At 44.8% G+C, this 17,074-nt stretch overlaps 1 protein-coding gene across 1 annotated transcript in view; it reads right to left on the bottom strand.

Annotated features, from left to right (window-relative positions):
* Positions 1 to 440: 440 nt before the first annotated feature.
* Positions 441 to 17,074, bottom strand: part of Tspan2 (tetraspanin 2) — a 41,845-nt gene continuing 25,211 nt past the window's right edge. The window contains exons 3-8 of the mRNA XM_028877311.2: positions 16,051 to 16,148; positions 14,357 to 14,431; positions 13,219 to 13,317; positions 11,981 to 12,052; positions 6,070 to 6,153; positions 441 to 2,758 (exon numbers count right to left, since the gene is read on the bottom strand). Coding sequence (XP_028733144.1) covers positions 2,693 to 2,758; positions 6,070 to 6,153; positions 11,981 to 12,052; positions 13,219 to 13,317; positions 14,357 to 14,431; positions 16,051 to 16,148 — 494 coding nt within the window. The 3' untranslated portion in view covers positions 441 to 2,692. The remainder of the gene's footprint in view (positions 2,759 to 6,069; positions 6,154 to 11,980; positions 12,053 to 13,218; positions 13,318 to 14,356; positions 14,432 to 16,050; positions 16,149 to 17,074) is intronic.

Genomic DNA, 17,074 nt, shown 5'->3' with positions numbered 1-17,074 from the left:
GAAGAGAGCAACTCACTGAATATTTGGTAAACTTATTTCAGAAGGGAGAAAATGCTATGTTCTTTACGGATTAGTATTGAGATTATTATCATCTCCCCACAAGTCTTGTTCTCAGCCAGCCACATCTGTTAGACTCCTCACAGAGAAAGGATGGCTATTGCTGCAGGAGGACCATATTGGACCCAGGATTAATTTGACAGGCCAAGCCACAGATAACCATGTTTCTTCTGGAGTAAAGAGGACCAATTTGGGTGAACTGGTGTTAGTTGAAACACATTGCAATTAGAATCACTGGGGTGCTACTCTTGTGCCCATCTCACAATGACAGGCTGGAAGGATTACCAATCTGTTTTGTTTGGGTAAATTGGATAGCTAATTTAAATAAGTGATGTGAAGGTGTATAAGAAGGTACACTACAATTTTACGATAACTCAAGCAAGTAAATACATAGAAAATTTAATTTGAAATAACTTAAAATGTTTGGGTTTGATCTCAAATTAGTTCAGGTATACAGAAATAACTGAAAATGTATACACATGTGCATGTGTATACATACAAACATTTATCTCCATAATTTCATACAGGTACACATGTATTAAAATTACATATGTATAAATCCTCAAGAGATATGTATTTAAGATATGTATAGATTCAAGACATAGGGATTATATATCTCTATAGATATAGCTTTATCTATTCACATAAAGATATATATCCATCTTTACTCAGAGATGGAATTCTCTAATTTTACTCAGCACATTCTTTGGAAAGTTTAACCCACAAAGAGGTACACTAATCACACATGACACAGAATTCTAGACTTATTTCTTCATGGTAAAAAATTATTTCTATTCTTCTGCTTATAGTTACTATGATTTACTTTAAAGTTGTTCACTCACTTCTGAACGGGAAATAATTCTAAGCTGGAGTAACCTGAGCACACACTTCAGCCTGTTTTCTGTCTTCAGGCAGACATATAAACTAAAGATAGAAGAAAGATTGACCTCTTTGTTTGCTTAAAAGGTTGCATTTGTCAACTTCTGGGGTCTAATATCTAATATTATTTAAAAAATAATCTTTTGCTTCAGTAAAGTAGTCGCACACAGTGAAGCTGTTAACTCTCTCACAGTTTTTTTTTTTTTTTTCTCTAAAAGTAGTAGCAGTAGCAAGAATGGCTGAAAGAGAGAAGTAGGTGGTGCTCTGTGGGTGAGACCATCCCAGCAGTGTGTGTTTTCAGCAAAACACTGTGGAAGTGTCTTGAAGCATTGCACTTTAACACATGCTCAAAGTCGTATGTTCCTAGCAGGCACAGACGCTCCTCTCAGGGTTTCCAAAATCCCTCACACCTTCACTTTTGTGTGGCCAAATACAATGCTAAAAATTCATCCGTTATATCCTTTAACGAGCTGTTAAATCATGGCAAACATGCCAGTTCAGATCCGACTGTGGGTTTTCCTACTTGTACTTGCAGCCAAAAGGCTGAGGAGTGGCTGGATTTTCCACTTAATCAACCACTCAGGCCCCCAAAGAACCTGAGCATTTATTTCCACAGGGATTTGCTGAGCAAGGATATACATGTGCTGTGGCTGTATGTATAAAAAGTATTGTTGATTCACTAACTTGCCTTTGTTGTGTGTACACATCTTGGAGGTGTTTATCTTGGTTTGGCCGTGGTACTAATAATATAATATCTGAGTTATGGGGGTTTATTTATTTTTAAAGGATGAAAATTGTACTCTTAATCTATAAAGAATTCTCTACATGGATAAATTAGAAAAATGCAAAAAACGTAGGAAGCTATGTAAACTCAAGTTCTGAGGTATTCTGAAGGTGCTGTGCCGGAGAGGGTTCTCTCACCCCAGCACTGCAGAGCTCTTGCTGTCTGTCACTCCATCTGGAGAAGCTCTGAGGAGTGTGAGATAAAAGCTTTTGGAAAGGTGAGGCTTCCAGCTGTTCAAAGCAGAGTCAGGAAAGAGGGCTACAGCAACAGCTACATGCCTTCGTACAGCAACTTTTTCCCTTCTCACTTTTATGGGGCACACGTTTGTCTATGTAACTTTTCTTTCCAGAGAGAGGGTTCCTGCTTTTTAAATACTAAGAAAGCATGATGCTTTCCCATGCTCTATTTACTTTTATACATGTGTTTAGTTTTGAAACTGTGGTTTACTATATTCTGGGGAGAAAATGAATATATAAGAAAACTTTACACTCAGCTCACACACAGTCAATCTTGACATTGATCTGTGACCCCTCAATTCTCATAGCTTATTGCTTCCATTAACTAGAAATCCTGCATTCTCTTTATGTATCTAACTTTCATGGCTGAAATCTGAGACATGGACCCATTATCACATTTCCTGAATAGCCAGGTTTTATAAATCTTTTAAAGCTTGATCACTTTTTTTTTTTTTCTGGTACTTCAATAGGTTATTCTCCCTGCATACAAGACTAGGGATTCCCAGGAAACAGATACCAGTATATGTAATGCATATACCAGAAACACACAGACCACATGTGACATTCATTCAAGGGGCAAATCAGTAATGAGTCAGACATACATACATGTGCAAATATACAGTTAACATCCAATTATTTTAGCTTCTACTATCCTGAATATTAAAAATGAGCTGAGACAGCTCTTGGGACATTTAGCACGAAGACTCTGGATGACAATTTTCATGATGAAGTATCTTCAGATCACATCTCGTGAGTGTCGTATTGCACAGCAAAGCACCATGCTGAATATCATGCCAAAGATCTGCAACAGAAAGAAACACTCACCGTCACATGCGGGTTTGACATAAAGATCAGCAAACTGTGGCAGTGTCTAGCTCATGTGACTAAATAAGCACAGCCAAGGGCACTGGCTGTAAATGGCATTTTTCTAGGTTCTTTAAGGATGGCTGTAAGACTTCTGTTTCAACCTTGCTGAATTGCTGTTATCTTTCTTAACAGACCAGTCTATTTGAAGAAAGGGCTCTGTTTCTGGCTTATAGTTCTTAAAAGTTATCAAAAGAGTGGTACATTTCTGGTTTTTGAATGTTATATTTCAGGGGAATCTCAGATTTATTTTCATTCAGAAAAACACATTCTTAATTTCTTAAGTAAATTGCTTATGGTCTAACTGTCAGAAAAGCTTTAGTTCCTACAGTAGTAAAGCCTTCTTAAACAGTGGGGCTTCTCTTCATTCTTGGTCTATTTCTATGCAAATGATAACTCAGTAGTTTTATCAAAAACATAAATGGAAGTAGGTGAACTATAATATTCCAGATTTCTTCTGTCTCTCAGATAGTTCTCCGAGAAGTCAAATACCTGGACAGAACTATTTCCCCTCTGGTTTGAAGAGAAGAATACCAAAAGGTGCTTTTTGTCCTCACTCATTACCCTTACAAGTCCACAGCCAGAGGGTGCCTCTAAATGACTGGTAATGTTCATTTTTAAAATTTGGTGCCATGACTCTGGTTCTCTCCTCAACCCCATCCTAAGACAGACTAGGATCTGTGAATGGTCAATGCATCAAGGCAGGAGTGAGGAGTCGTTCTAGGAGGGCAAAGGCAGACAGAGCTAAGGGCTCAGCCAGCAAAGGTTTTAGGTCTGTGGCTAGCAGGATCCAGTGCCAGTGTGTGGCTGGGGAGACACCTAATGGGCATTTGGTTAAGTGATTATACTGTGCAGTGCTTCCCTATGGAGGAAGAACTCAGGAAGAAGCTCCTGGGGTGCTGATTCAATACAGACAAGCAAGGGCACTTCCCCATTTTTCATGGCTACAAGATTGGATGTGACTGCCACCTCATCCCGGTTATAATCTGAGGGGTGCCCTCTGAGAGATTCCTTTACTCTGCTTATGGAAGTCATGAATCAGGGCTGTCTGCTTCTGTTGAGACTGCCTAATCGTTAGGACTGTCTACTCAATACCTCTGTTAGGTGGAATGTTTTCAAACTGCTTGTGTTGGCTAGTTTTATGTCAGCTTGACACAAGCTAGAGATATCTGAAAGGAGGGAACCTCAACTGAGAAAAATGCCTCAGTAAGATCTTGTAGGGCATTTCTTAATTAGTGATTGATGGGTGAGTGCCCAGTCCATTGTGGGTAGTGCTACCCCTGGGCTGGTAGTCATGGGTTCTATAAGAAAGCAGCTGAGCACCGGACGGTGGTGGCTCACGCCTTTAATCCCAGCACTCGGGAGGCAGAGCCAGGCGGATCTCTGTGAGTTCAAGGCCAGCCTGGGCTACCAAGTGAGTTCCAGGAAAGGCGCAAAGCTACACAGAGAAACCCTGTCTCGAAAAATCAAAAAAAAAACCAAAAAACAAAAAAAAAAACAAACAAACAAACAAACAAAAAAAAAACAAGAAAGCAGCTGAGCAAGCCGTGAGAAGCAAACCAGTAAGCAGCTCCCCTCCATGGCCTCTGCATAAGCTCCTGCTCCAGGTTCCTGGCCTGTTTGAGTTCCTGCCCTGACCTCCTTCATGAAAGAATCAGGTGATGTGGAAGTGTAAGCCACATAAACCCTCTCTTCCCCAAGTTGCTTTGGTCATGGTGTTTTGTCACAGCAATAGTAACTCTAAGACACTTCTTCAGGACCATCACTGGGGAGCTGCAGAGCTGCAATGAGGATAGCCCCACAGCATGTGGAGAGGGCCTGTGAGCTATCCCCAGGTTTGGAGGGCCTCAGCATAGTATTTCTAGAAACCGTCCCACCCTGTGTTCTAGATACAGAGAAGGGAAAAAAATGCTTGGGTATCCCCTAAGAATTACCAATTCATGGATTTCTTCAACATCCTTGTAAGCCTGCCTTTGTGTAGGCCATGAGTTAATCTACACATAGACAAGTAAGTAAATTCTGTTTTACTATTAGCTGCCATTGTCTAAATTCTGGACAATGGGAACCACCTCTTTACTGAGTTCTGACTCTTCTCTCTTACCTCTCTCTCCAGTCCTTCCTCATCCATTCTGCACCATAGGTTCTTCTGGCCTGGAAGGCACCTGAAGCCCAGCCTCTCAGAAGAGTACACAAAACCTCCAATTATGTGGACCTGAAGACCCTCCTTGCCTCTCTTATTACTCATGTCCAGGACTACCAATTCTTCTCATATACATTTCAAAATAAAACAAAACAAGGTCTCTTGTAGCTAGCTCAGGCATATCTCAAACTGTGTAGCAGGAGATGATCTTAAATTTCTGATCCTTATGTCCTCATCTCCTAAGTGGCAGGACCACAGGTGTATGCAGCCCTGGGGATGGAATGTAGAGCTTTGTGTGTGCTAGGAAAGCACTTTTATAGCAAGGCTACATCCCCAGTCCCTCCTCTACAAACACTTATGCTTTTAAAGGACTGAGCCACCAACAGATGCTGGATACAGCGTGCTTCATTCCTTTTCTTATGATATTCTCTTTGACTGAATTCTGGATTTGCCTATATTCAAAATATATAGAAAGATGGTACTTATTAAATGCAAAACAGTCAGGTTTTATGTAGATTAATTTGTGACAACAGGTTATAGGTAGTACCCCTTTTGACCATAATAATCTTGTAAGGCTGGTATGTTTAAAATTCACATTCTAAAAATAAAGAAATTGAACCCTAGAGAAATTAAGAAACTCTCCTTCAATCTCAGGGCTTGTAAGGAAGCAATGAGCCAGGAGGTGAACCCAGCTTGTGTGACACCAGTGCTTGCCCTACACCACCTCTTCAATGTGTAGATAAGAGACTAACTTACTGTTAGTTAGCTAGATAAGAGACTAACTAGCTATAACTGACTATCAAGTTACTGTGAATTGAAATCACTTACCAAGGTTATGACTGGCAGGCTTACATGGGAAGTTATTGCAATGATATACTCAAGGTCATAACTAGGTGGACAGTGGAATTTGTAACACATTTTACAGGGCTACTACTGATATATGTAATTAGCTTTGTTCTTAGGAGATGTGCTGTGAATGGAGGTTTTTACCCATTTTGAGAATTCTCACTTAAGATACCGCCATCTCCATTATAAAGAGAAATAAGATGAATTTCTCTAATGCTTATTAGAAGACAAAAAAGATTACATTCTAGAGCTAGCTTTCTTACCGTGAGACCCGCAATCCCAATACCAACAATTCCAATGAGCTGGAGCTTAACACTGATTATGGTTTCGATGTTGTCAATGCAATTCTGTTTTGGAAAAAAAAAAAAAGTCAGCATAAAAACTAATTGTGTGACTCATCCCCTGACCCAGTTCTCCCATTTTCTAAGATGGCCTGTAAGTTCATCCATGTCAGCTTCTGCTCACATGTAAACCATCCCTCCTGGGTAATATCCACCTGACAACTGTAAAGCAAGAGTGTAGTGTTAGGGTAAATGCAGTCCTCCCCTTTTGGTGCGTTTTTTCCTGTTTAGACCAGTGGTCTGCTTTAGAGCTCTGAAATATAGCTCCACAAAGCTGGTTATAGGGGACTTCGGGCATTCCAAAGCTTGAGGCCCTTTCTTACTTTCAGCAAAGAAAGATAAGATATTCTCTAAATAATAAACCTCTATTGTCATTTACAGTTTAAAAGGCATTTTACACATTTGATCTATGCAAGGCATGTATTACCTATTAAGAGACTAAAATGTCTGTATGGAGTCAAATTAAATTATGGAAAGTCAATACCTAGGAAAACCAAGTCTTGGGAGTTAGAAGATCATTCCCTCCAGTGTTAGCTGAGCTGTGGATTCCTATCCTTAAGAGATCTGTGAATGATGAGTTTGAAGAACTTTCACAGACAAGGGTGGGGGAAGACTGGGCAGGGGGGGAGGGGGACCATCTGTGACCATAATTAGTTTCCCAGTGCCAAAAGCTTCCATTTGGAGTCCTCCCACGTAGAGGTGCGTTCTCAGCCCATGTGCATCCCCAGGGTACACAGATCTTTAGCACCCTCTGATACCCACACAAGTTACACGAGCCGGTAACCACTCCCATGTCTCCCTGCATAGTTAATGGTTCTGCAGACCTCGGATCAGCCACTGGAGTAGATTGGCGGATGTGGATCAGTAATCTAGAGCCTCCTCCCTCTGGAAGTTTGGCAGGGAGGATGCAGTCTCAGAAGAACGATAATGCACTCTGGTGAAAGCCTGGAGCACTGCTGAGGACAGCAGCTCCCTGGCATTCCAGAGAAAAGCAGTCAATCGGCAGCACTGCTGGTGTTCCTCCCTTCGCCTGGATTCCGGGACGCTGCCTCCCGTCTGTGTCAGGCACTGTGTAAGGTAGTGAGCACACAGGAAGCACGAGTATTCCTCTGCAACTTCTCTTCCTCTCCTCAGAGCTAATGAGGTGCCCTTCTTTGTAGAAAGTCAGCCCCTTCACTGGTTCTGGGTCTTCCTCCCTTTCATCTCTCAGGAAGCCTGCCTGCCAGTCACCCTCTTTTCTTCCTATACATTCAGCCTCTTTCTCTCTATTAACATTTCCACTGGCCAAGTGACAGCACATCCAATGTTTTCAAAAGCAGCCTGTTCCCTGCTGTCCTCCTCCAGCCCTGCCGTCCTCCCTGTCATCCTCCTCCAGCCCTGCTGTCCTCCCTGTCATCCTCCTCCAGCCCTGCTGTCCTCCTCCAGCTCTGCCGTCCTCCCTGCTCCATCCTCCAGCCCTGCTATCCTCCCTGTTGTCCTCCTCCAGCCATGCCAACAGCCCTTCTTTCCATTCAGAGACAGCTTCTTGCGTGAAAAACAAATTATAAAACATGTGTTGGCTTTCCTTATTCACAAGGGAATACATAGTCATTGAAATTTAGAAAATAGATACTAATAAAACAAAAACAAGAAACATCTGTCCTCCATTAAGATCATAACTAATACTTTTGATGATTCTTGTGTATAAAAAGACCCACATACTCAGCTCATTTTTATATTAATCTGTGTGCTTTTACATTTAACATGAAGAAACTTCTTGAAATTATGATTCCTAGTGGCAATAAAACATATCCTATGAAAGGATCATAATTTAAACAATATCCTACTGTAGCATGTTAAGAGATCGGTATTTGGTTATTAATGTATATTATTTGTAATGAACCCACTGCACTAAGTTTTCTAGCTGCATTTACCCCCCCCCTTCTTTCCTTTGTGTGTGTGTGCCATAGGAGCTGTCGATCTTATCTTTTGAGACTGGGTCTCTCACAGACCCTGGAGTTCACCAATTACAACAGGCTGACTAGTGAGCCCTGGGGATCATCTGCCTCTGCTTTCCCAGCATGGGGATTATAGACAGTTTCACACCCTGGATTTTTTTTTTTTTTTTTTTTTTTTGAGACAGGGTTTCTCTGCGTAGCTTTGCACCTTTCCTGGAACTCACTCTGTAGACCAGGCTGGCCTCGAACTCACAGAGATCCACCTGGCTCTGCCTCCCGAGTGCTGGGATTAAAGGCGTGCGCCACCACCGCCCGGCACCCCTGGATTTTTATAGGGTACCAAGGATTAAACTCTGGTCTGGGCTTGTGCGAAGGCAGTTGATCAACTGAGCCATCTTCCCAGCTCTGCACATGCTAAAAAAATTCCCTTTCTTTAGAATACATTCTGAGAAGTAGAGTTTCTAGACTAAAGGGCATGAGTTCATTTAACATTCTGGGCTACATGACTGTACTAATCTCTAAGACTATTGTAACAATTAAAAAAAGAAACCTTCATTTCACATCATTCTTGCCCATATTGTGTTTTTAATAGGAGGGAAAAAAAACTTGGCCAATTTCACACGTTAAACAATGGTGTCTTGTCATTTAAAGTTGCTGTTAATTTAAGATTGCTTCTGATTGCCCTTGCTTTTTATGTGTTTAATAGTCATTCGCCGTTCATCTTTTGTGAACTCGTTTTTCTTGTACTCGACTCAAACTACATAATTACCTCCCAGTGTGAAAGGCATCGCTGAAGCGCCATCATCCACACTCAGCCTTTCCCCGGTTACCCTTCATCTGGTGTCTTCTACATGCCTTCCCTGAGTTCTCGGAGCACCGTGCAAACTCTGTCCATACCCCCACTGTGCACTGTGTCAACTCTAGTGTTTACATCTCCATTAGACAGTAGGTTCCTTGTTGGTGGGGACCTCGTCTCATTCATCTTTGGATCCACAGCGCCTGACAGGCGGAGTCGGTCAACAGTGAGCCGGTCTCCTCACAGCACTTCCCTGGTGTCTGCCTCCTCCTCCCAGGGTCCTTCCGGCTGCTCTCCTTGGCCCAGCCTTAAATGGTGGTGTTGCTTAGACTACTATTCACATTTTTCTCTTCTTCAAAATCTCATGAGTCAAATCCATGTCTATAACTCAAAGATTACATGCCATCGATACTCTAACATATCTCTTAAGCCACACACCAGATTTTCAAAACCACAATGTTAAAAACACTGAACTAGGGGCTGAAGAATGACCTATGGTTAAAAGTAGTGGACCTGAGTCTGGCTCCCAGCACCCATGTTAGGTGGTTGGTGCACAACTGCCTGTGACTGTAGTTCCAGGGGAATCTGTCTTTTCTGGCTTCCGTGGTTAACTGTGTGCACATCCACATCTTTCTTTTTCATATATGCATAAATAAAACATCAAAAAAAATTTAAAAATCTACTATATTGTTTCTTTTCTCTCTAGTTGGCTCTTTCTCCTCTATTCATTAATTCAATGAATGATACCATCTTTTGTACCAGTGGAAAAGCCAGAACCCAGCGGTGAATTCTCATCTCTGATATCTCTGTGGTCATCAGTATTGAAGATGTTACCTTCTCCTCTCTATTCCTACCATTCCACCCAGCTTGTTGCAGCTAACCTCAAGGGGGTGGCAAGGAGCAGTAAAGTCTCCACTGGTCACCTCAACTCCAGGTTATTCATTACCTGTCAACCTTTCTCATTACCATTACAGCAAACGCTATAAAATACAAATCCAACCTCTTCCATGGCTCCCTAAGCTAACAGCACAAAGACTAGACTTTTGGTTTCACAGGGGTATCTAAGACCCTTAGCCATGTCTCAGCATTGAAACAGTCCCTCCTGGAGAGAGGAAGGAGGCTCACCAGGCTCATGAAAACCTCCCAAGAAATTTACAAGACTCATGGAGCTCAGAAAGTTCCAAGACACTCAGGCCTTTCCCCAGTGTTATAAGGAGCAAACAATTTCTGGGGGAGAGGAGACTCTTCTATGGGGTAGCCTCCTGTGAGTCACACAGGAGACTCTAGTAATGTAGTTTTCAGTAACTGTCAGTCATACTAGGTGTCATCTTTGTGATACAGCTTCCTAGGTCACCTATAAGTAACTGGCCCTGTAAGTAGCTCTTCATCCAGGATCCTATAAGTAACTTCAGTAAACTCATTGGTTCACTAGGCTGGACTTGGTGGGATTGTTTCTTGGTCTGTGCTGAGTGAGCAGAAAGAGACTCCCCAGGAGAAGCAATGATAGCAGGCATCTTGAGTTTTCTGTTTCCACTCAAAGATGGACTTATTTGCAAACAACTGTCCCCACAGAACACCTCCATGTCTACACTGTCTCCTCAGCCTGGAATGTCTCCATCTCTTTCTTCTACTTACTGAACTCCTATTCATCCTTTGAGATTCATCTTGACAACCACAGCCTCCCCTGGGCCCCTGGTGAGTCTGTTGTGTTTCTTTTAATGTAGCCTTCACTTAGCTCATGTGAAGCTAACAGATTCTTATTCTCCAGTCAGCCTGATACAATGTTTTCAGTGGCAATCATGACAAGCTGAAACCTGCTTCTCATCTCTCCACTACCAAGCACCCAAATGCATCAACACCGTCGTCCATAGTCTCACATTTCTACCATAACCAAGCTGCCCTGGGCGCTCTGCAACTTTACCAAAACTCTGACACAGTCGCAAAGGGTCTTGTAAGAATCAAATCCAACAAAGGGTTTCCAGCCTTCATTTATTCATCCTCTTCCTACTTGACTGGACAAACCACTTCCTCCCTCCCTTGGCTTCCACTCTGGACTCTGACTTTCTCGTCACATTGTTACTTCTCTTCCTTACTCTGTATCACTTTCCCCAGGTGATCTCATTCACTCCTCAGCTTCCCCGTGCTGAGATTCTCCGCCCTCTGTCATCCTCAGACCCTAATGTCTGATCCTCATCTGCCTCCAGGATCTTCTCCTTTCGTGGCCTGAACTCTCAGTGAGCCGCACCTCTGCCTGCCCATGCACCCAGGCAGGGATCCTGCACCTCTAGACTCCTCTAACACCTTTCCCTGTCCTGTAGATCTGCCTCCTGGATGCCTCCTTCCCTGTTGTGTGGGGCTTGATTTAGTACCGCATCTTCTTCCAGGTGAAATGGGTACCACCTAAGTGGTGTTCCTCCATGAGTGTCCAACCCTCCACTCATCCTCATCAACACAGATGGCTTGAGGATGGTTTCAAGGCAGAAGTGATTCTGCTTCACAGTCTGCTGAGAGCAATGGACTTCCTAAAACCTCCGGGTGTGAATTCAAGCTCGCCTTTCCCAGAAATATCACTCAGCATTCCTCTGGGCTCCTGTTCTCCTACAACACTGGAGCAGAGTATCTTCCCACCACGACCCTCTTTCGGCTGCTTTCTTGGCTTGGAAAGACCTCCCTTTGTGAAGACTCACATCCTTCCACACAAAGCTTTCCTAACTCTGCTGTGTCTCCATGGTTCCCTGGACAGACTTTTTGCATATCACTTATAGCCAAGGGCTAGCCCATGAAGCCACCGAGGGAGGGGCTGACAGAGCAGTTAAAGTTATCAGTACTGTGACTGTCCAGAAAGACATGGGGGACACAGACCTCTGACTCTGGTGAAATAAATTAATGCACCTTAAGCGCATGGCATAGTGACTGGCAAGCAGCCCCCCATCACTCCCTGGAGTGTGAGGAACTTGACTCGGTGCTGCTGTTTATCTTACATGGCATGAGTAAGGCTCAGAGCCCACTGCGAGAAGGAAGGACCTGAGCCCCGGCCTCTAACACCAAAACCTCCTCACAGTAGGGAGCTGGTGGGGGGAACCCAGAATACCCAGCTTACCTTGTGGTCTGGAAGCTCCTTTGGGCAGGTGGGCTGGACTTGTTCGGAGCTTTCTTTCCCACAGCACTGAAACTAGAAATCGAGAAGAGGCTTTAGGACCTGTGGGGGTGGATGGGACGGCAGGAGCCCTGGCTCGAGGCATCACTGCTGGCTGGCAGTGCCAAGGTCGCAAAGCAGCTCTGAGGCCCACACTGCTATTTCTGGAGAGTGAAGGAAGAATCACAGAATTGTGCTAGCAACCCAGGAACATGACTTCTCCAAAGCTGCGTAAGTTTTATGATAGGAAGTGACTTGAGGCAGTGTCAGGCAAGGAGCTAATTGATGGTGCCCTCCATGAAGTGCCACTTTAGAGACCTCCCATGCCTCCCATGCCATCCTTCAGACCTGAAGTCTGAAAACCTGCTGAGGAGCAAAACTTTATGAGCTTTGGGAAGAGCTCATTAGTCAGGGACTATGAGAAGAGAGGAGACGTAGCCACAGGAAAGCCCAGGGCCAGAAGGGCAGGCATGAGTGCAGGCTGGCAAACGGGCAGCCTGCCTCAGGGCTGGCTGTTTAAGACAAAGGGCTCTGTGTGCTGCTGGATGTCTCTGGGGAGCCTTCTAAGACACTCTTGTCATATAGAGGCAGGTTCCTGAAAACGCTTGGCCCAGAAGTTCACGGTCACTGCTCCAGAGTGCACTGCCTAGGAAGACAGAAAGGCCCTGGTCTGGCCCATTTCCTCCCTAGGCCTTTCTTGACTGTATGCAGCTGTAAGCACTGCACTCGAGCACATCCCCATGCAACATTCGAGAAGGGAATACCGTTGTCTCCCCGCAACCTGTGGTTCATAAATCAGGAGTGAGCTGGGCAGATCTCAGAGGCTAACTAACTCATTCGGCATCCCAGGGCTGCAGCTGAGCTCTCCTGGCTTGAAGGCCACCATGCCTACTTCTGTCACACTACAATGCCCCACCACTGAGAGAAACTGACATGCATTTGGATGGCCTTCTCCGTGTCCTGCTCATGCTTTTGGTATCTTTGGGCACACACCCTGACTTCTTGTGAATCTGCGGTAGGCCTCATTCTAGCCAAAGGTCTCCACAAAACACAAACTGTGGTTGTCATCAGAGCTAAAATAAGAGGCAGCTGCTTGCACTTATTGGGTTTATTTTTAGTTTTAATTTAGGCGATTAGAGGAAACCTGGTTCATGCATGATCTGTAGAAAATGTGATAACAAGGAAGAAGTAAAGTTACTCACTGCTGAGTGGAAGGTAGCGAGAGTACCATTTCCCCTTCCCCTGTCTTTAAGGTAATCGCTGTATGCCTCCTCATACATGGTCTGTACATGCCGTATAGCCTGAAAAAAATACCAGGACACAGTGAACGGGAAGTTGCAGACACTGTCTTTTTACCAAGAACAATCCTCTCTTTCATGTCCTTTGGGAACACTGCTTTCCCACACACTCCTCTGAAGATGGAAGGTCACACTGACCAAGAATGCTTTCCTAGGTCAGAGCCACCTCTTAGGGCAGGGATTTCTAAACCTGGCAGATTTCACGGCCAGTTAGGCACATCTAGGCGATCTTGGTGAGCCGCTGGAGGGATCTCTGGAAGCCTGGCTCCCTGCCAGCTGAAAGGCAGGTGTCACTGCCAAGGAAGATGTTCTGCATTCAAGCATCCCAGGTTTCAGCTCTCTGTGGAGCTAGACTCAAGCATGTAACCTCTGGACACAAGCAGCCACGCTAGGGAAGTTTCAGAAGAGCGACGGTCACTCATTCTCATGTTTATCATTTTTAAGCGCAAGTTCATAAACATAGTATGGACGGCACACGGGTTCACTGGAAATGCAACCCTCTCAAGGCCCCATTGTCCTTCCTTTCCTTCCCACTCCCCTCTGTCACAGCCTGCTTACCCTTCTAAAGGCCCCGTGCCCCGTGGGCTCCCCTCATAACCTGTTCTGGGCGCTAAGGATTGTACTGGCACATAGCAGGTCAGGCACTAGCTTCTCACAACGATGTGGCCCCTGTCTAGGCCGAGCCTTTGGGACAGGTAACAGGGATGAGAAGGTGGCATCTTCCTCCTTACCCCATTCTTGTGTCTGGAAGCTAAGGCCTGACTCATTTTGAACTAGGGACAATCTTTAACTAGAAATCTAGTTAAAAGCAAGCAAGCAAACAAATAAATAAACTAAAACAGAGCAATTGAAGCATTGACTAGAAACCATATTTTACCACTTATATGCACATGTTGAGCCTGCAACTGCAGGGTAAAAGATTCTCCGTACACAGTTCTGTGGGCTATTTTGTTTCTTAATAACATTTTGAGGTGAGTATTGTATATTGTTTTCCATAAGAAGAATACCTTAACAACCACAAACGTGTCTAGGTTTTACTTACTACGTCCTTGCCTATAAAAGCAAATACTCCAGTCGTTACTTCGGCGGCAAATATCACCAGCAGACAGGTAAAAAACTGTGGAGAGAAAGTACGAATTTCATTAATTTAATACCTTTTCAGCTTATTTAGCCTGTTTGCGTCTCGTTCCCCTGGCAAGGCACTGGGTGAGGCCATGAGGTGGTGGGGAAGCTTTTATGCTCTTTGTCTTCTTCATGCGACTGTCAAGGCACTTGTGTGTGGTTTGTCTATCGTTTCACAGAACAATTGTTTACTGAGCACGGGTTCTGTGCCAGGCACTGTCCTTTGTGCTGGTCATCCAGGGGTAGACAAGATCCTAACCCCTCTGCTATCATAAAGCTTATATCGGGCAGAACAGATCCGGTGAGAGAGGAAAGGTTTTAAAAATGCAGGAAGGAATATTAGGTGGCCACATGGGAACCCTGTCACCTAGTGCAGCACCCGGCAGTGACATACTCTGTAAACACTTGGTGACCAAGTAAGTTCTACACAGAGGAGCTATGGGCAGACACAGAAAGTTGCCCGTGAGCCTTGGGCTTGGGGAAGAGTGTGATGTGAGCATTGTGGTCTGGAAGTCTTCTCTGAGGAGATTGAAAGAGGAGTAGATGTGTGTGCAGGGTGTGTGTGTGTGTGTGTGTGTGTGTGTGTGTGTGTGTGTGTGTGCAGGGTGTGTGTGTATGTGTGTGTATGTGCAGGGTGTGTGTGTATGTGCAGGGTGTGTGTGTGTGTGTGTGTATAATATGTGCAGGGTATGTGTGCAGGGGTGTGTGCAGTATGTGTGTGGGTTATGTGTGTGTGTGTGGGTTATGTGCGTGCATGTGTGTATGTGTATGGGTGGATATGTGTGTGGGGGGGTATATGTGGTGTGTGTGGTATGTATGGGTTATGTGGGGGGTATGTGCAGAGTATATGTGTGGGGGTCTCCTTATGGATAGAGTGCTGCCAGGCCTTAGGTTTGCTGATCAAACTCAGTTCTGTGATAAACAAAACGGAGCTTTCCAGCTTTATTTGGAGAAAGAATGGTGGGGAGGAGAAACAGACACTTCGCACGGCCGTAGATCTGAAGCGGCAGGCAGACATGGAAAACCCATAAGGAGCCTCAGAACGCCCTGCCTCAGACTCCCTGAGAGAAACACAAAGCCTTCCCTCTGCTCCTCACCGCCTTGAGGCTTCAGAGTATCGCTGCTAACAGGTAACAGGTAACAGAAACTAGTTTTGTTGTTGTTTTTTTAAGCAGAAGCTGCTGGTTAAGATAAGGTACCAGAAGGATGTTTTGCTAAGTTATTGATCTTAACCAGAAATGCCTTCCTTGTAGATAACAGTTTTTTCCTGACTATGGGAATCTTTAAGCTGCCGCATACACAGTGAAATATTATTTTAAAAGAACAATCAGTTCATAAGCACTCTTCCCAAACATCTTTACACTGATGATCTCATTGTTTTCATGTTTTCCATATGAGGCAGGAACAAAGATAATACTATTCTCATGCAGGAGATGGAGAAAACAGACATCAGAGGGGAGGGAGGGTCCAGTGCCAAAGCTTTAAGTCCTAGAGGAGCTAGTACTTTAAACCAGGTCTCCTGACACCCTCCAGGGAAGTTTACAACCTTTACAACCACCCCCACCCCCCCCCCACCCCCCCCCCCGCCATGCCCACCTCATAAACCCCACTTACTGATCCGAGCACACATTGTGACTCACGCATGGCTCCACAGCACCCGAAGAACCCCACGGCCATCATCAGGGCCCCAGCTCCAACCAACACATAGAGCCCTGTGGATGAGAGGTCAGGATTCCATTCAGAGCCTGACTAAGGTTGGGCCAGTCGAGCACAGTGCAGTAGACGACAGCCCTGCCTCCCACCCCAGCCGGGCTCTGGCTCTCTTCTCTGTACAGCATTCTGCTGTCAACTGTAATGGCCATGCTTATTAACTACATTTCATGCACACTGGCTCGCTCAGCAAAGCCATCCTATCTGCTGCCATCCGAGTGAACCCATTAGGAAACTGAACCTGAAGGAGGCCAAGCAACCCATTTGAGGGCACAAAGCCAGTGAGGGGAAGAAGCCACCTCTACCTACTGCTCAGAGCTGTTTCAATAAATGGTCACCATACGCGTCCTAAAGTCCAAACACGGCTTCTCCAGCTCTGCATCTTTGTGCAAAGGCAGCATCCCCATAAGGCCAAGGACACTGAGTCTGGGAGGAATCTGAAGCAGGAACCACAGCTGGGACACAAGCCCAAGCCTTCTCTTGAGCCCCAGAACCTCTTGTCCTCTGGGCTTAATGGCTGTCTCCATCACCGAGAGACTTGAGGCCACGGGTTTGGGAGGGAACAGTAGCTGCCAGTAATGGGAGGAGAAGGAATGGAGCAGGGACTCGGGTCAGGACAGAAGCGTAGGACACAGTAATAAGTCATCAGTTTTGTGGGACTTTTTCTCCTGTAGAGGGCAATGCTGCAGATAATGGACACATGGGAGGCCATGTGACAAAACAAAACACAACAAAATAAACAACCAGTGAGGGTGGTCAATAAGGTAATAGACACCCACAATATTATTATCAGCGCCATGTTCTAACCAAGAGCTCATTGTGCCCTGTTGGAGCCCAGTAGGTTCCTAGTGGCTGTACCCAGCAGGACTACATGGGAGGTTGATTGGACCATAGACCAGGGGTTTGTAATGGTCTACACTTGACTATA

The sequence above is a fragment of the Peromyscus leucopus genome, chromosome 6 (assembly GCF_004664715.2).
Source record: "Peromyscus leucopus breed LL Stock chromosome 6, UCI_PerLeu_2.1, whole genome shotgun sequence".
In the NCBI taxonomy this organism is placed as follows: Eukaryota; Metazoa; Chordata; class Mammalia; order Rodentia; family Cricetidae; genus Peromyscus; species Peromyscus leucopus.
Note: the sequence above shows the minus strand (reverse complement) of the source record. Positions and strands in the feature narration are given on the sequence as shown.